Below are 22,452 nucleotides of genomic sequence, written 5' to 3'. Positions count from 1 at the left end.
AGCTTTATATGTTACAGGAGGTGCTAGACAGTGCATTAAGAAAAGAAATAGAGGCTGGGCACAGTGACTCATATCTGTAATCCCAGCACTTTGGGAGGCTGAGGCAGGAGAATCACGAGGTTAGGAAATCGAGACCTGGCCAACATGGTGAAACTCTTGTCTCTACTAAAATACAAAAAAAATAAAAAATAAAAAAAATAAAAAAAATTGGCTGGGTGTGATGGTGCACACCTGGAGTCCCAGCTACTTGGGAGGCTGAGGCAGGGGAATCTCTAAACCTGGGAGGTGGAGATTGCAGTGAGCTGAGATTGTGCCACTGTACTTGAGCCCAGCCTGGCAACAGAGCGAGACTCTGCCTTAAAAAAAGCAAGCAAGCAAGCAAGCAATAGAAATCAGTTAGCAGGATTGGACAGGAAGAGATAAATCTGTAAGTATTTATAGACCACCTACACCTAAAAATCTATAGAATTAATAGATAACAATATCTATTAATAAGATAATAGGAAGAGTATTTCTCAAAGGATCATTTTACAAAAATGAGAAGAATTCCTCTATATTCAAAATAATTAACTAGAACAGATGATGATGTAAGGTGTCATTCACAATAACAAAAACAACAAATGTCTCTAGGATCTAGGAGTTAACCTAATAATGCATAAGACCTACATGGAATAAATTTTAAACTCTATTACAGTATTATTCAAAAGACTTGAAAACAAAATATACCATATTCAAAGATGGTACAACATATTTGTAACAATGTCAATTCTCCGTAATCTGTAAATTCTATGAAATGTCAATCAAAATCCAGTGGAGTATTTTGAGAAATTTGACCCACTAAATAATTTAGATGGAGTTTCTGATTCTGATTATGACACCCTTGCTTATATCACACCAACTCTTCTGCTGAAAACAACTAGAAAACCGTGACTAAAGTATAAATTTATCTGTTTGAAGGTATAAGAGCTATGAAATTATTAAGACTCAAGGGGCAAAGAGTTGCAGATATAAGCTGTTGAGAGGTAAACACCTAGCATTCAGCCCTACCTTTCTCTTTTAGCCAGTTGCTGTTACCTAGGCAGTGGCAGAGCAGCTAGAAATCTCCTAAGCAGGAAACACATAACTTGGAGTTCAGCTTTCAGTAAACACTAAGGCTCTGTTAAGTATCGTAGGTATTCAGTTTAGATCCTCGAAGACCTATCACCTTTAGGTGTAAGGACAAATGGAAATGAGTCTGCGATTATAAGACAGGAGCTCAGTTGTAATCAAATCCATTCTTAAGACTCCATGACAGGGTAAATATGAAAATTACACCCAGGCACATATCAGTAAAACTCTGAAAACCAGAGGTAGAAAATTGTATTAATACCTAGAGGAAAAAGGACATGTAACTTCCAGAAAGCAATAAGACAGTTCACTTCTCAACAGAAATGATGGAGGTTGAAGATAGTGGAAAATGGCATTTTAAACTACTGAAAGAAAACTGATCAATCTAAGACTTTATGCCCAGCAGCAGTACCTTTAAATGAAAGCAAAAACTATAAGATGTTGCTGAAAGAAATTAAAGAAGGCCTAGGCAAATGAAAAGACATTGCTTATTCATGGATTAGAAGACAATATTTTTAAGATGGCAGTATTCCCCAAGTTGAACTACAGATTCAGTACAATCCCTATAAAAATTTAAGGTACTTTTCTGGTAGAAATGGACAAGCTGATTTTAAAAATCTATGTGGAAATTTGAGAGGTACAGAATAGTCAAAATAATTTTGAAAAAGAACAAAGTTGGAAAACTCACACTTCCTGGTATCAAAACTTACTGCAAAGCAGTGGTAATCAAGGTTATGTGATACTGGCATAAGGATTATATATAAATCAATAGAAAAGAATTCAAAGTTTATAAGTTAATCCTTACATTTATGGATGATTGGTTTTTGACAAGGGTGCTGAGACCAAGGAGGTAAAACAGTTTTTTGTTTTTTGTTTTTTTTTTTCTTCAAACAATGTGGGATAACTGGATATCCACATGAAGTTGGACTCTACTTTATATCATATACAAAAATTAACTCAATATGGGTCATAGACATAAATGTAAGAGATAAAACTATGAAACTCTTAGAAGAAAACATGGGTGTAAAATTTTGTGACCTTGGCTTAGGCAATATGACACCAAATCTCAGGCATCCAAGATAAAACAGGAAAAAGAAGATTTCATCAGAATTAAAAACTTTCGTACCTCTAAAAAACACCATCAGGGAAGTAAAAAGACAACTCACAGGGTGGGAGAAGATATTTGCAAATCGTGTATCTGATGAGGGCCCGGTGTCTATAATAAAAGAACTCTTTACAACTCAGCAATAAAAGCACAACTTAACTTAAAAATTGACAAGTGATTTGGATAGCCGTTTCTCCAAAGAAGTTATACATATGGACGATACGTACATGAAAACATGCTGAACATCATCACTGGTCATTAGAGAAATGCAAGTCAAAACTACAGTGAGATACCACTTCTCACTCAGTTAAGGTGGCTGTAATTAAAAGGCAAGACTGTAACAAGTATTGATGAAGATGCAGGGAAACTGGAAAGCTTATGCGTTGCTGGTAGAATGTAAAATAGCCTAACCACTTTGTAAAGCAATTTGAGAGTTCCTCAAAATGTTAAACATAGAATTACCATATGATCCAGCAATTCTACTCTTGGATGCGTACAAACCCAAGAGAATTGAAAATGTAGGTACACACAAAAACTTGTATATGAATGTTCATAACACCCTTAATCATAACAGCTAGAAAGTGGAAATAATTCAAATTGTCCATCAACTGATGACTGCATAAACAAAATATATATTCATATCATGGAATATTGTCAACCACACAGGAATGAAGAAGTACTGATACATGCTACAATATGGATGAGCCTTAAAAGCATGTTGAGTGAAAGAAGTCAGAACAAAAAGTCACATACTGTATGATTCCATTTATATGAAATACTTGCAGATTTGTTACGTAGGTAAATGTGTGTTACGATGGTTTGCTGCACCTGTCAACCCATCACCTAGGTGATTAAGCTCCACGTGCATTAGCTATTTATCCTGATGCTCTGTCTCCTCTGGCCCTCACCTCTCCAACCTATGGGCCTCAGTGTGTGGTGTTTTCCTCTCCGCATCCATGTGTTCTCATTGTTCAACTCACACTTACAATTGAGAACATGGGGTATTTGGCTTTCTGTTCCTGTTAGCCAATAGAATGAGTAGACAAGAATTATTAAGGATAAAGGATATGAACAGCCTCAACATAATTGACATAGTACGTTATGCTGAATCACACTGATGACTACTTGTTTCTTGTTTAGTACACATGGAACATTTACCATTTACTAGTGTATAGATGTGCATTTTATTTTTTATTTATTTAGTTTTGGTATATGGACCTTGTATACTGTAACTATTGTAAGTCCACTTAGTTTTAGGACACAGTTTTTGTATATGGTTCCCTGTTAGATTTCCACTTCCTATGTTATCTAACCTTTATTTCCTGTCTTTACCAGTTTTATGGTCACCAAAGGGAAAATTCAAAGCCTCCAAAGTTTGGCAGAAACCGTCAGAGTGAAATCCAGCTATGATGCCTGCTTATCTTTTACTATTCTTAGATGCGCTTAATTTTGATGCTGATGATGGAGTTTCTTTCATCTCACTCAGAAATGTGTTTAAATGGTTGTTTTAACAGTTTCTCACATTTATGATACATAGGAAAGTAATTAAACATATCTAATCTTCCATATTGCCAGAAATTGAAGTTTTTGTTTTTTTCATATGAACGTTAGTCTCAACTTGTCTGCTTTAAAAGTTTTATTTTCATTGGGATAATTTGAAATTTACAGATAGAGGAGAATTGAAGCCTGGTCTTCTTTTGGTTACAATATGATTTATAATTTCAGAGAAGAGAGGTGGTCAGTTTTATAAACTTTTTACTAATTTTATATTCCTTCCTAGTTTTTTTGTTAATAGGATATTTTCTACTTTTTTTCTTTTTCTTAAAAAATATGAAAGGTATTTGTTTATATATCCTGTTTCATTAATATTATCTTTTGTTACCAGCTACATTATCAGATTACCTTGTTTCTAGTAGTTTCCCTTTTGTTTCATACTTTTTAAAAAGTATACCAATTGTATCTTATACCAAAAATAATAAAATTATCAATACATTGATAATTTCCCTATTACCTGTCTTGACTCCTTGGGTTTTGATTTTCAGCTTTAACACTCTATGTAATCGCTCTTACCTGTGCATTAATTTTATTCTGCAGTGTAGTTTCTCCATTTTCTTTTCTCTCCATTTAACCCTATTCTGTTTATCTTAGATTTCAGGAATTCTTTAAAGGAACTCATCAACTGATGTTATCTTACTGCTTTCCAGTGTTATTAAGGTTTATTACTTTTAGCAACTTCCATTGTCTCTCATCTCATGAGACTGAAGGTGGGAGGGAAGTATATGAGCGTCCCTAGTTTGCCATCTCAAAACAGTGTCTATTTAGACTATTTAAATACTAACTTAAAAAGAAAACATCAACAAAAGTCAATGTTCCTGGCTCTTACTCTTCAGTGATTGGGTATTTCTTGGCTGATCTTCACTGCTGAGGTTTTTTATACTACTTCAATGTTTCCATCCTTTGAGAATTCCAAATCATCCCAGTTTCTGCTTTTACATGTCACTGGTACAAGTCTTCATTCCTTGTACCATAGATCCTGGAAGTTTTGATACTTTTGATCTATGGGCTATGACATAATTGCATCATGTTTGAGCTGTGCAAGGAGGTGAGGTTCAAACCTCTTCTCTTTGCTTCTGGGTTTTAACTAGTATGCTAGAGCTAGATAAAGTTCAAAATTATTGGATTTTCTGTTAAAAGGAATCAAGACTTAAATTTGGAGCCAAACTGGAGACTTCTAATTATTTTCTCTTAAATGCAAAGCCTGGTTCTAAATTGGGATCTCAGGGTAGACTCCAAGTATATGTATCCAGCTAGCTGACTTGAGATTTCCAGCCAGCCTTCCAACTAATTGGCTAGTGAAACAGAGAACAATATTGAAATGTTAGTATCCAGGCCAGTTGCTAGAGGACAAATCTTGAGTCTTTATCCATTTGAGTTTATTACAAGGACAGAAGTGAAGTGAAAGGGAATGGCTCATTTTTGTTTTTCAACATTTGTCTCTTGAATCTAAGATAGAGGGTGGAGCCTTTCTTGCTTGTGAGGCAGGATGTTTCCACATACTTGTAACTTGAACTCTAGGAAGAAAAAGGTAGCAGGATAAATTTTACAAAAAAGGGAAGCAGAGCAGTGTGATTTGCCCAAGCACTCATCTCCTTTGGTACAGTTTCTTCAGATACTTTGAAATGATTAATGCATTATATTTAAGGCCAGTATTACTAATTATTGTGTTTTCAATGAAATCAGAGGTATTCCCTGCTTCACTAAATGCATTTGTCATTACCTATTGCTACTTTAAAATCATTCCATATTTGGAAATCATTGAAAGAATTGAGATGGCACAAAGAAATCAGCAAAGGAACTAAATACAGGAATGAAGTCAGGAAATGAATGAGTTTATGAAAATGGGAATACAGATGTAAGATACCTTTATCTTTCTAATGGGGAGATTGGAACATCACCTATACAACTTCTTCCTAGTACTTATACTTAAAACTATTAAATTCCATATTGGTGTGTTTAATGTTTGTGTTCACCAATGAAGGACAATCTCTGTGAAGTCAGGTAGTGAATTTCTTTTATTCGTTTTATTCCCTACTTAGCACAGTGCTTTTAAATGTGATTTTCCTTATTGGGGCTAAAAACATAGGAAAATGGAGTTCTTTTTTTCTTTCATGTTTCCCTGTTTTGACTAATGAAAGTAATACTTACTAATTATCTACTATAAGCCAGTAATTTACATGCCCTTGAGTAGGGTCATAGTTTAATCACCAAGAAGGAGAGGTACACAGCATTGATGCCCACTTCTGTGATTTGAGGGATATTTTTTCAATTTTCTTTTTATTCACAGGTAATAAAGTTGATGTCATTTTATAAAAATATAATAAACCTTTTTCTTACCAAATATTTTGTATTTTTCCTATGTATTGAAATATTTCTTTGTAAAACTGATTTCTTATGGCCCCATAAAAGTCCATTATGTGGGTATTTGATAATCTAGTTAACCATTTCCATATTGTTAAGCTAGAATGTGTGCTCCATGAATATAAAGTTTTTTTTTTTGGTCTGTTAGCTCATTGCAGTTTCCAGCACCTGCCACAGTGTCTAGTGCATAGCAGGTGCTCAATATATATTTGTAGCTTGAGTGAAAGAATGTGCTTTATTTTTTTCCACATTATGAATGCCTTCTAAAACGTTTTTTTGTATCTAATGCTTTCATTATACCTCAAATGATTTCCCAAGAATAAATTTCTGGAAGAGGACTTGTAAGTTGAAAAGACATATAAAAGGTTATATGATTTCACATTAGTTTTGTAATCTGAAATAATGTTATCTGTGGCTGTTATTCTTCATACTTTAATTTTATAAATTTTCTATAGCATATTCCATTAGGATCAACAGAGTTTGGTTTTTTTTCCCCTTTAAGTGCTTTTCCGTTTATTCAGAGAGCAGAGAATGATCTTCTGACTGGAATATAAGGTTTTTAGTGGTGGTAGTGGTGAAAGATGAGACTTGAAAAGCTGCCCATGGTGGCTCATGCCTGTAATCCCAGTACTTGGGGAGGCTGAGGCAGGAAAATTGCTTGACCCTTGGAGGCAGAGGTTGCAGTGAGCCAGGATTGTGCCATTGCACTCCAGCCTGGGCAACAAGAGTGAAACACTCTCAATAAATAAATAAATAAATAAATAAAGATTACTTGGGCAAAGCAGTGAATGGCTTGATATGCTATGATAAGGACCTTTATTCTGTAGGAATTGGAGTCCTATAAAATGTTCATAAGCAGAATACCAAAACTTCGTAAAATACATAAAAAATAAAAGTAGAGTACGGATGCCACCTGTCTTTTGAAAGGGCTATGTCCCAATGAACCCACTGTAAGTTGAAAATACCATAAGTCTTGAAGATGCGTTTAATATGGCTACCCATTATAGTCTACATACCTTAGCCTAGTCTACCTTAAATGTGCTCAGAACACTTATATTATTAGTCTCCAAGTGGGGCACAGTTATCTAGCAATACTGTACAGTGTAGAGTATCGGTTGTTTGCCCTCATGGTTGCATGAGAGCTATGGCTCACTGCAGCTGCCCAGCATTCTGAAACAGTCTCATAAGGCTTTCTATTCATGTTGTTTTTGCACTCTTTGTAAAGTCAAGAAATTGAAAAATCATAAGTTAAACCATTGTAAGTTGGAGACCATCTTTAGTGGTATAAATGGAACTCTTCTAGAAAGGTAATAATTGTGATAGTGTTAAGGAAAGATTGGATAGAGAAGGGGACAAAGGGGAGTTCTGGATTTTTTACTCTCTGATCTTCCTATCTCACCACTCACCACCTTTTATATCCTTAGTATATCTTCAGTTTCTTCCTCTTTTTCTTAGTTAGATCCTCTCACCTCAATTACTGCTATAACTTTTTAATTTCTTTCCCTGCCTTAAAACCACTCTTCAGAGAGCTGCTAGAGTGATCTAGCTAAAACCATCTATGCAGAGTGGTTCCCGTTACTTGTATTTTTTTTTTTTTTTTTTTTGAGACGGAGTTTCGCTCTTGTTACCCAGGCTGGAGTGCCATGGCACGATCTCGGCTCACTGCAACCTCCGCCTCCTGGGCTCAGGCAATTCGCCTGCCTCAGCCTCCTGAGTAGCTGGGATTACAGGCATGCGCCGCCATGCCCAGCTAATTTTTTTGTATTTTTAGTAGAGACGGGGTTTCACCATGTTGACCAGGATGGTCTCGATCTCTTGACCTCTTGACCTCGTGATCCACCTGCCTCGGCCTCCCAAAGTGCTGGGATTACAGGCTTGAGCCACCGCGCCCGGCCGGTTACTTGTATTTTTAAGGTTCTAGTTTATTAACGTGACATACAAGCTTCTCTACTCTGTGGACCCCTCAGCACCATTTCTTGCTACTCCCTGTTGTACTCTTTGTGTTCCTAGGAAAGAAAACTGCTTATTGTCCTGCATATCTCCCCGCCCCCCCCAACACACACACTATTTCCTGCCTCTGTGCTTTTCTTATGCTGTCTCTACTTCCCAAACTATCCCCTCTCCTCAGTCACATCCATGCCAGTCCCCTTTTTCTGGAGTTCACTATGTAAGACTCAGGTGTCACTCACTTCGTTTAAAAACTGCTAACATACATATTCACATACTTCACACTTTCCTCCTCTACTCCCGCTTGGGGGTCAAGGATATCTCTGCTTTTTATAGGACCCTGATTTTTATCTCTCTTCTGCCTGTAGTACTGTTATTGTACTCTCTATGCAGTACTGTTTAGGTGTGTTTTCCACACTGGACTGTGAGAATTTTGGGGACAAGAACTTGGGGGGGCGAAGGGTCCAATCCTTGTTATTATTCCACCCTTTGGCTCTCTGAAAGTTTGCTGAAAAATTAACTTACAAAAGGCAGATTAATAGGAGAAAAGGCATACATATTTATTTAATGTGTATCCATGGGAACCTTTATGATGAAGACCCCAAAATATAGGGGGAATTGTCCATTTTTATGCTTAGCTTCAATAAAGTGTAGATGGTTGTGTAGAAGTATGATGGGAGAAAAAAAGGGTATGATGTAGTGCTAACAGACTGAGTAGGAAACCCAGCAAGGCCTGTCTGTCTAAAGTTTTCTTGGCCTTTCTGTGCAGCATCCCTTCCTTTCAGATGTGGGGCAGGATCCTCTCTGGAATGGGGGTCTGATGACCTACAATGAAACAGGTAAAATCTGATAGTTTTTTTGTTTGTTTCTTTTAAGACGGAGTCTTGCTGTATCCCCCAAGCTGGAGTACAATGGCGAGATCTTGGCTCACTGCAACCTCTGCCTCCCAGGTGCATGCTCAGCCTCCCAAGTAGCTTGGACTACAGATGCCTGCCTAATTTTTTTGTATTTTTAGTAGAGAAGGGTTTTCACCACATTGGCCAGGCTGGTCTTGAACTCCTAACCTCAAGTGATTTGCCCACCTGGGCCTCCCAAAGTGCTGGGATTACAGGCATGAGCCACTGTGCCTGGCTAGGTTTTTTGAGACAGGGTCTCATTCTGTCACCCAGGCTAGAATGTAGTTGTGCAATCACAGCTTACTGCAGTCTTGACCAAGCTCCCATCTCAGCCTCCCAAGTAGCTGGGATCACAAGCATGCACCATTACACCTGGCTAATTAAAAACATTCTTTTTTTAGAGACAGGGTCTCCCTTTGTTGCCCTGGCTGGTCTCGAATTCCTGGGCTCAGGTAATCTTCCCGCTTTGGCCTCCCAAAATGCTGAGATTACAGGCATCAGCCACCATGCCTGACAATAATTTCCTTGTGGCCAGTTTTTATACTGAAAGGCTGAGGGAAAACTAGAGTAATATTTTTAGGTTTTATAGCTAGCTTTCAGGAAGGGGGGTTCTAGTTTCTATGACCTAGAGAAGAGGGATTCTAGTTTCTGTGGCTTACCTTGGGGGAGAATGGGACTGAGAGAGCAGAAGGTCAAAGAAAAACTTCTGTCTAATGCTACTGAGTTCTTCATTTTGAAGTATGGTTTTCTGAGCTCAGCAAACTTCGTATTCAACTCTGTGTTCTCAGCAGTTAGCATAATGTATAGCATATAGTAAGGTGGTAAAAAAGGAGCCCATCGTCATTTTTAAGTTGGAATAATGAGGGCTTGAACTAGGCCAGTGGTAGTGGGAAAGAAGGGTGGGTGGGAGAAACATTCAAAAAAGTCAGCTTCGAATGTTAGTGATAACTTATAATTCATAGATGATGAGATTTGCAACTTGAGTGAATTTGGTACCCAGATTTTTGACTTCTTAAATTTAAGATATTTGCTGAACACGCTAGGGAGAATGATCAGTAGGCAACTAGGCAAAAGGGTCTGGATAGTAAGAGATAGGGATTTAGGTTGGTATTCACTGAGGCTTTGGAATAGGTAATGTAAGTCAGGAAGAAGAGGAGATGTAAAAAGGTGGAGTAGCGATCCTTGGGGAACAGTATTTAACAGGTTACAGCAAAAGAAAAATTAATAGTATATTAATTGTCAGAAGTGTCCAGTAATGAAGAGAGAGGGTAAAGCAGATGAGAATTCAGAACAATTTATTTGGAAATTAGAAAGTTATTATTGAACTTTGAGAGAATAATTTCAGTCTAGTAGAGTGAAATAAAAAATAGTTTGAAATAGGTGTTTGAAAGAGGTTGAGAAGCAAACAAATGATGAGCAAATGGAAAAGGCAAGCATGTACTACTATTTCAAAGTGTGCTTTTGGAGAAGTGATGTGTTGTAGAAAGGGATGTAGTAAATGTTCCTTGAGGAAAAGGTAAAATGGGGGTGACGTTTTTGTTTATATTTTGTTCTTGGATAGGGAATGGTCTTGGAAAAGTTTTTCAATTGATAACCAGGAGAAAGGGGGATTGAGAGCAGGATGTATATTTTTAATGGAATAAGAACAAGAAGGGAAGGAGGGAGAGGGTCTGGGATCAAGATCTCAAATGATACCGTTAGCCCTGAAAAGTGGTAGGGTTCAAAAGGAAAAGAGGTATGGAAGTGCAAAAACGTTTAGAGATGGCATGAGGGAATGTGAAAGGTCTGTTATCTATTCAGTAGGCAAGCAGATCATTAATTGCTGGTGGAGAATAGATAGGACAGAAGTGGGATAGTTTGTCATGGCAGGGTGGTATAGGACATTTTGGAAGATTGGTAAAGTTCTGTTGAGAGTAAAAGAATTAATCTCAGGACTTCAGGTCAATTTGAGGGCTCAGCTGAGATTGAGCTATGGGAAAAAAAGCAATGATAAAGACTTGAGGATCACATACATACACACACACACACACACACACACACACACACACACACACACATATATATGTATATATCTCATGACTTTTTTTTCTTTTTTTTTAAGAGACTGGAAAGAAAAAGATGGAATTGAAAAATTATTTGCAGTTGCTTGTTAGGATAAGGAAGGCAGTTAGTTAAGGACAGCCAAATTTGCTTTACTGTCCTAATACTTGAAGAATTGAAGAATAGAGTATAGGGCTGGGGAGCTGGTTGCAGCAGATAGCAGCACAGCAATCAGTCAAGTCCTGCCTGGTCACAGGCCAATGCCATTTAAACATCCAGTATCAAGTCAGAGCACTTTATGTGTGACTGATAATATTTGAGATTTAGTGTGAAATGTCTTTAAAATTTTTTTTGTTTGTTTTTTTGGGTACGTTCTTGCTCTATGTGTGTATTGATTAAAATATGTAAAATAAAAACAACAGGTTGCTGTTAATTTACTCTGTTATTTTAAGACAATTAATTTTGTATAGAAAGGTAGTATTGGCTGGATTGAGCTTTACTGCTTATTCATTCCTGATAATATCTCTGCTGGGCTTACATACCTTGTAGTGTTTATGAACTAGGAGGTTTAGAAATGAAGAGACCCTAAAGAGATAATCATTTCCTCCCAGATGTTTTGTCTTCTATCAGGAATTTGTCTATAGATATATAGGCCCAGTAGATAGGTTCACCTCTGCGTGAATATTGATAGGAGCATTTCTATCAGTTACGCTCTTAAAAAAAAAAATCCGTGAAAATAAATGCATCATTTATGTAATTCCTATAAGAAATGCATACATTGTGGGAAACAGTGAGCAAGATATAATTTAAATTCAGCAGCTCAGTGAATTACAAACCTTCTCTCTACAACTCAATTGTTAGTTACTGCTTAACTTAACGCTGGGTTTTCCTTTTTGCTTTCAGGAAAACCTTTAACTTACGCCCTGGGTGTTGCCTGTCAACAGTTTCCTGGTGGCTCACCGCTTCTGCCTGCTCCAGCCTTGCTCCGGCAGCTTCAAGGCTTCTGGGCTTCAGAGCTTGTTGTGAAAGCTTGCTGCTTTGGCCTGCTACCCCTGCTTCAGGTGTCAAAAGCTTTTAATTAGCTTGCTTCCTCTAATTACTATAACTAGGCCCTTACGTGTCTGCATAATCCAGTTCTAGGGTCTGAAAGGAGAAGAATTACCTTTAGCCATTCATTCTTCTTTAAAAACTCTTTTATTCTGGCTCTCGTGGCATTCATGAGAGAGTAAAAGAAGTTTGGAGTTATATTGCATGATCCACCTTTGATGTTGCTAGTCTTTAGTCTTTAGGGGCAAACTGGTATGGGCATAGTCTGTTTTATAGCCAGTGTTTGTTCTGATTGATTGATGCCCATGCTGTCCCAATTTTAAAATATTTTGACTTTTGCTACTGAATATATAAATTGTGTCTCCATAGAAAGGGTATCTCTGGCTGATTTAATAAACTCTTTAGTGTTTTTAGTTTGTTTATTAAAGATAGATAGTTCCCTCCACAATTTTTAAATAAATATTTTGAACACAAATTGTTCACTCATGGAATGGTTTTTAAAAACACAAATACAGTGATTTCAACACATTTTGTAATGATCACCATTAACACGTGTCAATAGGTATCAGAATTATAGGTGTGATGAATGGGAAGAACTCCTCAGTACCTATACAACTATTCAGTACTTAGAATAGTAACGTATATTAGCTGTCTTATCAGATAGCTAGGGTACATATTCTGGTTCTATTACTTAATAATTTTGTCACTATTAGTAAATTAATTCTGCAAGCATTAGTTTACTAATTTAAGTGGGGATTTTAGAATCTACTTTAGATTGGTATAAGGATTAAATGAGGGGTAATATATGTAATATGCTTAGTCCAGCACCTGGCATAGGCAAAGCTTTCTATAAATAAGAGTTGTTTTTTGTTATTAATCGTAAATGATAGTAGATGATATATAGGGGAAATTAAAAGGTTACAAAGGCAAACAATAAATAGTGAGCAGCAGCAGATGAAAGATAATGAAGACCAAGTTGTGACGTCAAGACTTTGATGCCTGTTAAGAGAGTAGAATAAGTTGGAATAAGCTGACAGACGTTTAATAAATCACAAAATTACAGTTGTATCTCTTTTGTCATAATACATTATTTTTGAGTTTTAGTATCAGTTTAGTTGTATACTTGCAGGTGAGAATATTGGTGCTGTTCAACTTTGCATGTATATATACCGACATAGATTACCAATTATTCGTCATTAATTCAGCTCATGTTTGTTGAGTACCTGTAGGTTCCCAAGTACTAGGCATGTACTAGAGAACAAATAGGAAAAAAAAAAAAAATCCCTGCCCTCATTAGCTAATATTGTAGTGAATGAAGCAAACAATGAACAAAGTACATAAATAGAATATATAGTTCATGAAATATGATAAGAACTATTATATTTGGGAAACGGAAGCAAAGAAATGGGTTAGAAAATGTCAAGGGCAAAGTGACATTTCAGTGAAGGAGTGAGAGAGAAAGCTGTGTGGCTTTGTGGGGGTAGAGTATTCCAGGCCTAGGGATCAACAAGTGCAAAGGCTGTCAGTTTGGATTGAACAAGGTGATCATTATGTCTGAAGCAGAGTGAACCAGGGGAAAAGTAGCATGAGGTCAGGGAGGGTGGAGGGCCAGAACATGTTGGCCCTATAAGGCATAGTAAGGATTTTCACATTTTCTTGGACAGAGATGGGAAACCATTGAAAGCTATGGAGCAGAGGAATGTCATGATCAGAGTGTTATGATCTGAGCTACATTTCAACAGGACCAATTGTGGCTTCAGTGTTGAGGTTAGATTGGATTGTGGGATGAGAGGGCAGGGGTAGAAAGGTCAGGTAGGACAATTGAGGCAAGTGTGTGTGTGTGTGTGTGTGTGTGTGTGTGTGTTTTGAGACAGAGTCTCACTGTGTTGCCCAGGCTGGAGTGCAGTGGCACGATCTTGGCTCACCGCAACCTCCACCTCCTGGGTTCAAGTGATTCTCTTGCCTCAGCCTTCCTAATAGCTTGGACTACAGGCACCCACCACCACACCTGGCCAATTTTTGTATTTTTAGTAGAGATGGGGTTTCACCACGTTGGCCAGGCTGGTCTTGAATTCCTGACCTCAGGTGATCACCCACCTCCGCTTCCCAAAGTGCTGGGATTACAGGCATGAGCCACCATGCCCAGCCCCAGGCAAGTAATGGTAGCTTGGAATTGGTTGGAACAGAGGAGGTAAGGTGAATGAATTCTTGCTATATGCAGGAAGACTAGATTTATAGAACTCCATGGCAACAGTTTCTGTATTCTACAACCTGTAAGTTAAGAACGAACATAAAACATGGTTACAGCATTCTGTAACTACAATTTGTTACTACAGTTTGTAGCTTCAAACGATAGTACATTGTGTTTAAGAACTGACTTGTATACATTTGTCACTTAGTGATTATTTCTGTAGTGTTTAGAGTTTTTTTTTTTTTTTTTTTTGAGACGGAGTTTCGCTCTTCTTGCCCAGGCTGGAGTGCAATGGCGTGATCTCGGCTCACCGCAACCTCCGCCTCCTGGGTTGCGGCAATTCTCCTGTCTCAGCCTCCTGAGTAGCTGGGATTACAGGCACACGCCACCATGCCCAGCTAATTTTTAGTATTTTTAGTAGAGACGGGGTTTCACCATGTTGACCAGGATGGTCTCGATCTCTTAACCTCATTATCCACCCGCCTCGGCCTCCCAAAGTGCTGGGATTACAGGCTTGAGCCACCGCGCCCGGCCTAGAGTTTGTTTTTTTTTTAACATATTTTTATTGCAAAGTCTTTCGAGATATTGCTAGTATTTTTAAAAATGCCTTTTTTCTGTGTTGAATTATAGTCTTGCAGTTCATACTAAATGTACTTTTAATTTTGATCGAGCTAAACAGGAAAGGACGTTTTAACATACTACACTCTTACATGTTAGCTATGGTTCTTGAAAATAAAGGCCCTGAAGTTAGAGTTCTAAGAGAATCCTCCTCTTCTTGATTTTCAGCTCCTGACATGAGTATGAATATGACTTGCAGTGTTAAAGGAGAAAACCAACATCAGTTTGATTTTATTTTGTTACTTTGTAAGCTTCATATTCTTTTCTCATCATTTATCAATTTGATAATTCAAGAATATTTCCTGAACTGACTTTTATTTTACCACACTCACCTTATTCCAGAAAAGATTATTTATGGTCATTTCATGACCAGGATGTGATGTGGTATCCTGTGCTACTTCATTCCATGCTTCAAATTTTGTATGTTTTATATGGAAAATGTAGAGAAGCAAGTAGAAATTGCATCACCTAGAAATACCTGATCTTCTAATATTTTGATTCTTCTCTTAATATACATAAAGCATAGAAATTTATGGTACATATTTTATGTGTGTGTACATATATACAGAGAGAAAAAAGTCAGTGTACACACTTTAATAAACTTCATTAACATTATACTGTGAACTTTTCCCTATTAACGTTCCTCAGTAATTTTTTTCAAGTGTATGAGTAATCTTCTGTCATACTGTTATATGTCATATTTAGTCAAAATGATAATTTAGAATATTTAAGTTCATTTCAGTATTTTGCTATTGAAAACCACACCGGTGAATATTGTGGTTTGGTTTTTATTTGTAGATAGATATACTCAATTGAGGGTACTTCTATCCATGTTTCTATGTAAATATATATGTCATAAGTATAAAATTATAGAAAGTTAGAAATTAAAGAGATGAAAGGGTTTTTATTTTGGTAGTTGAAGAAACTGAAGAAATTGAGAGTTACATTCCTTCCCACATATTAGAGGTAGATTAAATGGCAGTGAAGAGATTGGGCTATACTGTGCTTAGTGCAATGCCTGGCGTATAATCATAGCTAACACTTACTGAATGCTTACTAAGTACCAGGCCCTTGAAAAACTTGAAAATGTTTTTCACCCTGCAGCAGTATGTTATCCCTGTTGACTGCACAGGTGTGTATAATGGATCTCATTTTGGCCCCGTTTCACCTCAATAATTAGTGGTCAGTAATCCCAAGTACAAGGATTATACTTTTACTAATTTTAAAAATCTTTACCACAGTTATATAAAGTATTGTTATTAACCCCGTTATCATGACAATTAGGACACTGAAGTATTGAAAGTTTAAGTTTTTTGTCAAGAGTTACACAGCTAATGAAAAAAGCAGGATTCAAATCCAAGTTTGAATTCAAAGCAGGATTCAAACCCAAGTTTGGGATTCTGAAGCCATGCTATCACCACTCCACAAAACAGCCACAGTAAATGCTAGCTAAATGTTTGAGTGTTCAGTAAATATTAGACATTATCATTATTTCAGCTGCACAGCTGTATAATCCAGAGGTTGTTTTGGTTCCAATATTTCTGGATTTTAGAAGGGTAAATTAGTGTGTATATTTTATATAACATTACCATTGGGGTGTGGAGCAGCACTTCATAAACAGATATATTCACATTTCTTCAGTGAAGCATGTTTGCTTTTTTATTAAGTCAGATTAAAAAACAAGAATATCAATAGCCTGATGTCACTACATGCTGCCAAATGAGATATGAAAACCTTTTGTCTTTTAGAATTGCACATAAGGAATTATGGACCGATATAAAACTCTTAGCATAGTGCCTGGCATTTAGAATGCACTTCTCCACCTACTAGATTTATACTAGTAGTATTGAGTGGGTACTACTGCTACCACTACTGTTATTAGTAGTTATCATCAGTTGCTTACATACTTAAACATATAGAAAATTGGTGAATTGTAGAGTACTGCTGGCACTTTTCTCACATTGTGACCTTAGGAGGGGAAGATATCTACGTTTTGGAGCCTTTCAGCCATTCTTCCCTAAATCAGAATAAGAAGCTGTAAGAGATAGCATTCTGTGTGTTTTTCCCACCTGAAATTTAGGCTTGTATAGCTTAGTGCTCCTGTCCCTCTGTCCAAGTGCACTCCCAATTGTGCAGGATTTAATTTTAGAGTCTAAGCCATAGCTCAGGTGTTGTTTTCATCCTTTTAGAGATCTTAGTGAAACAATGTTTCAGTTTTTCCTTATTCTTCATTACATCCTTCTTTAAGTATGAGCCCATTGGGAGAACAGTAATTGACCCATCATTTCTCCAAATATGACAGAAGACTAAAGTGATTGTGTTTGAAATTGAGATACTTCCTTTTCTTTCTCACCATTTTAATTGATGAAAAACTATAATCACAGTCATTGATAACCACTTATAACAATTACCAAAAAATATTCAGTATTTATAAACTTATCTTAATTATATGGTCATATTACTTTTATTGCAGTCTGATTCAAATATAAATTTATTAAATAACCTTGATATGCACATTTGCTATTAAGTTTTTTTTGGCACTTGAATTTAAACCTATTCTCTAATTTTGGAAAAATCCCATCGAACAGCAGTTTGAAGATCTGCTGCATATAGTTTGACCTCCCTTTCTGCATATTAGGGTAGCATTTCTCTTCCTCCCCACCCACCTCCAGTAACTGGAAACAGTCTTGCTCAACCTTTGTCTTTCTCTTTTGTAGGCGAGCCTCAGGTCTATGGTAAATCCAGTGGGCTGGAAGTGCACTTAGAAATTATCTGGTTAAACTGAAGCAGAGAGATAGAAATAGAAATGTCATCAGTTTGTTGAGAGTGAAAGAGGGATTTTATTTATGTATTTGATAGTTTTTGATCCACAATTGAAATATGAAATACAGAAATATATGTTCCTTTTTGGGAGGGATGTGTAAAGTCTAGTTTTTGTAAAATTATTAGTTTTAATTGCTCTCTAGATATGTGTACGTATATGTGTGTATGTGGATTATGGTATAGTATTTAAGAGTATGTGGTACGAAAAACAGGATTGTTTTCAGTTTATTTCATATTGTTTGATCCTCAGAACGTATTTGTTTTGGCAGCAGGCCTTCCTTGTAACGTGGTATTGGAATTTTGCATGCATTATTTAATAAACTCTAGTTCTTTCCTGTTGAACATTTTGTTCAGTTTCTAATGATAGTAGATAATTGAGTTTAAATTCCAGAGCAGAAAATTTGAAAAGGGGGATATAATGTATACTTACCAACTAATGCAGTGTTCACAAATATAGTTACTGGTTTGGCACGTGTTCACTAACTTTTTCATCTGACATTATTTAATTTAGGATCTTAGAATTTGAACTGCATTGAAATAATTGATAATTGGTACTTACTTTTTTGCAGAGAGAGGAAAAAGGAAAATGGATGGCTGAAAAAATTATTATTTGTCGTATTTTAAAATTTATATTTCTGTTATCTTTTCTAGGTTGCTGTAGTAAAACTAAAAAATGCAGATAAAGTATTTGCCATGAAAATATTGAATAAATGGGAAATGCTGAAAAGAGCTGAGGTAAGAGTCTTATGTACTAGAATATATAAGTATTTTAGAAATATTTTTTAGGAACTATATAATTACATAGAACTCATGAAATATTATTTGGTAACATTTATGGTGACTTTTTAAGGCATAAAAGACAAGTTCAACACAATTAAATAATTAGGATAAAGGTTGCAATCCATAATGCTAATTTAATATAAGTGGGATACAAAATGGACACCCTTTTGTGGGGCTTATGCAGCTATAATTAAAGGATGGGTGCAGACTACACTCTAGAAAGACATTTTGTAATGATTAATTTCTAATATGACATTGCTTGTTTATATTATTTTGTATTTATCTGTATTCTGTTAAAAGTCAGCATGAGTTTTGAACATGCCCTCCAGGAATTCTGTTTAATGCTGATTATGCAGTCACTTTATGTTTTGTTTTATGTTACAGGAGTGATAGTAAAATCTATTAGTGCAAGAATTGCCAGCATTTTAATGTAGATTTGAGGGAAGGATTGGCTGGAGTGATGTTAAAAATATCCAGCACCTGGTATGGCCTGATCAGAACTGATGTCACGCATAGATTTGGGGTGAAGTTCTAGGGGTCCCCTGCTATGCTGTGTCATGGTGAAGGGTTGCATGGGGTAGGCATCCTGGGGCTTCAAGGAAGCAGAACTTAACTGGTGTAGAATTCTGTCAGTATTTTAACTGGTAAAAGGTGATACTGACGAGCAGGCTGAATATTAGCCCTGGAAGTTGGCAAGATTTATGAGTATAAAGAGAAATTTACCCTTAGAAATCTTCGTTTATCTGTCAGCACTTGTAGCAATCCAAAGATGAACAGACATAATAGGGAAAAGCAAAAAGGGTCCCATGATGACAAATACGGTGGCATTGAAAGTAAAAACTTCATTATTTATTTCTCTGGAGAAATTTGAAAACACAAAGAAGAAACTAATAATCACTTTTGTTCTGTTACCCAGAATTAATAACATTTTGGTCAAGTTTTTGCTTCTAGTTTTTTTTTTTAAACTCTGGGGGAAAAAAAAACCCTCGGAAGAGAAGCACAAATATATTCTTTGTAAAACAAATACAGTAGTAGCATATACTGATAAAGCTAACATGTTCTTTTACCACCCAAGTCCATCCTTTCTCTACCTCCCAGAAGTAATTATTACTTTTAAAGTATTATTTATTCATTAAACACTTTTTTGGTTTTATATATTTAGGAGATACAGGTGCAGATTTCTTACATGCATATATTGCATCATGGTGGAGTACGCATCTAGTGAACTCGTTATCCAAATAGTGAACATTGGACCCAGTAGGGAACTTTTCAACCTTCAACGCCTTCCCACTCTCCCACCTTTTGTAGTCTGCAATGCATTATTCCACTTTGTATGTCCATGTGTACTCATGGTTTAGCTTCCACTTATAAGTGAAAACATGTGGTACTTGGCTTTCTGTTTCTGAGTTTTTTTCACTTAAGATAATGGCCTCCAGTTCCATTCATTTTGCTGCAGAAGATAAGATTTCCCATATATATATATATATATATATTTACGTATGTATACACGCACACAGACACACACGCGCACGCATACATGCATACATACCTGTATGTATACACACACCATATTTTCTTTATCCAGTCCTGCGTTAATGGGCACTAAGTTTGAACCTGTGACTTTGCTATTGTGAATACTGCTGATAAATGTTTGAGTACAGGTATCTTTTTGATATAATGATTTTTTTCCCCTTTGGGTAGATACCCAGTAGTAGTGGGATTGCAGGATGGAGTGGTAGTTCTATTTTTAGTTCTTTGAGAAATTGACGTACTGTTTTCCATAAAGATTTGTACTAATTTACATTCCTATTAAGTGTATAATTACTCCTTTTTTCTCTGCATCCCCGAGAGGTCATTATTGTGTAGTAATATCCTGTTTGACAAAGTATCTGGGAGCTTTAATGTCACATGTATCACTGGGATATGTGCCAGTGTCCATTATATTTAACAACCTTAGTTTTTACTTTTGATTTCCCTAAGACTGAATTGTCTTAACTGTAACTAGTTGGATTTCTCAAGGAGTAAATACCAAGATTGAGCTGATTGTGCAGTTATTTGTTAGGGATTTCTTTTGAGATCAACACCTGTAGAAGGGAATGGAGGGAAATAGGACTTGTAAAGTTGTGCCATCAGTCTCAGTTGATTCCAGTGGGAGCTCTGTAGCAGAAATGGCCCTTGAGAAGTGTCCTACATTGGGTCAGAATGTCTAGACCTTTATATACCTGCCTCCATTAGACAGTGGACATGAGCTACCCCTGAAGGACATGGCCTTGGACTGGTAGGCTTTCTTCAGCTGATGCAAACACTGAAGGTGTGACAGCATTCCCAGGAGCTGGAGCAACGAATCCTGTTATTATAAAATAGGAAATAATTAGCCAGCCATGGTGGCACACACCTGTACTCTTTCAGTTTTTAATAATAATATAAAATAATTTGGCAGAAATAACAAGTGTAGTCAATTTACTGTTTTAGAGTTACAACTTTTAAAAAATTAAAGTTTATACTTTTTAAAATGAAGCTGTATATGTTGGGTAAGAATTGGGAAGAGGAAGGATAACTAGGTTAGCTTTCATTATTGCTGGACGTGGCAAAATTGAAAATAAAACAGTATAATTTAAAATTAAATATTTTATTGAATTAACAAGTATTAATATATTCTGTTTCTGAGACAAGATGGTATCGACTCACTTCTCCGTATTCTCCTGTGAAATACAGATAAAGATTCTGGACATTATATATAAAACAAGCATTAGAAGATCCCCAAAGATAGAGAGAATAAGGTAGACTAGCTAGAAACCTCAGAACCTTATTGTATAAGACCCCTTTTGGAGGTCAGTATTATGCTGATAGAAAAACCTGACAAGGACCACACAAAGAAAGTTTAAGATAAATATTCCTCATGAATATAGATGCAAATATTCTTAACAAAATATTAGCAATTACAATTCAGCAGAATGTTAAAAGAATTATATATGATGTCCAAGTATGGTTTATTGTGGAGATGCAAGACTGACTCCACATTGAAAGGTATACTCCTCAAACTATTTGAGAAAACTTTTATCTTTTAGGCAGAAACTCTGCATTCAAACTTTTTGTTTTTTTGAGGTAGAGTCTCTCTCTGTCGCCCAGACTGGAATGCAGTGGCGCAGTCTCAGCTCACTGCAACCTCTGCCTCTTGGGTTCAAGTGATTCTCGTGCCTCAGCCTTCCGAGTAGCTAGGATTACAGGCATGAGCCACTGTGTCCAGATAATTTTTGTATTTTTAGTAGAGATAGGGTTTCACCATGTTGGCCAGGCTGGTCTTGAACTCCTGAGCTCAGGTGATCCACCTACCTCAGCCTCCCAAAGTGCTGGGATTACAGGTGTGAGCCACCACATCCGGCCTTCAGTGAAACTTTTAAAGAAGAATTCACTTTAAAAGTAAAATTATGTTTCTCTGCTTGAATAAGCAGATCTTTTTAAAAAAAAACAAAAACATTGCATTTATAAAAACTCTTCTGACCGTGACTTATCCAGCTTTGGAAAACTAGACATAATAAATTACAAATGAGCAGCAAAACTTTTTATTTTTTTTATTGGTGTATCATTGATGCTTTAAAACAATTTTTCAAAAGTTTACATCCAACTTATTTACCTTATTTATTTCTGTTTCAAGCCATATGTCAAATGTATAGTTAATGAGATATGGGTTACTGAAAGGTGCTAGGAAGCTTCTTCTCTTTCTATACCTGGGCAGAATAGTATACTAATATAATCATTGTCCAATTATTTTACAGATTTATCATTTACAAACTATGCTAGTTTATCACCAGTAACTCTACAGGTTTATCATTTACAGACTTTGCTAGTTTATCAACAGCCTCCTAAATTAATTAAGTAACTACTGCTCCCAATCTGTTCTGTAAATTTTACTTCTTCGTATTTGTTCAGTTGAGTACTAACTTTGCTCATTAAGAAATGTCCTTACTCATTTCATGGGG

At 36.3% G+C, this 22,452-nt stretch overlaps 1 protein-coding gene across 18 annotated transcripts in view; it reads left to right on the top strand.

Moving 5' to 3' along the window:
• Positions 1-22,452, top strand: part of CDC42BPA (CDC42 binding protein kinase alpha) — a 327,782-nt gene that overhangs the window by 82,086 nt on the left and 223,244 nt on the right. For 17 of the 18 annotated variants that reach the window (XM_074385301.1, XM_074385302.1, XM_074385296.1 and 14 more), the window contains exon 3: positions 18,344-18,427. In XM_074385301.1, coding sequence (XP_074241402.1) covers positions 18,344-18,427 — 84 coding nt within the window. Of the gene's footprint in view, positions 1-8,882; positions 8,917-11,916; positions 12,075-18,343; positions 18,428-22,452 lie in introns of those variants that run through there. The other variant, XM_074385293.1, reaches the window with a different exon arrangement.

The sequence above is a fragment of the Saimiri boliviensis genome, chromosome 14 (assembly GCF_048565385.1).
Source record: "Saimiri boliviensis isolate mSaiBol1 chromosome 14, mSaiBol1.pri, whole genome shotgun sequence".
NCBI lineage: Eukaryota > Metazoa > Chordata > Mammalia > Primates > Cebidae > Saimiri > Saimiri boliviensis.
Note: the sequence above shows the minus strand (reverse complement) of the source record. Positions and strands in the feature narration are given on the sequence as shown.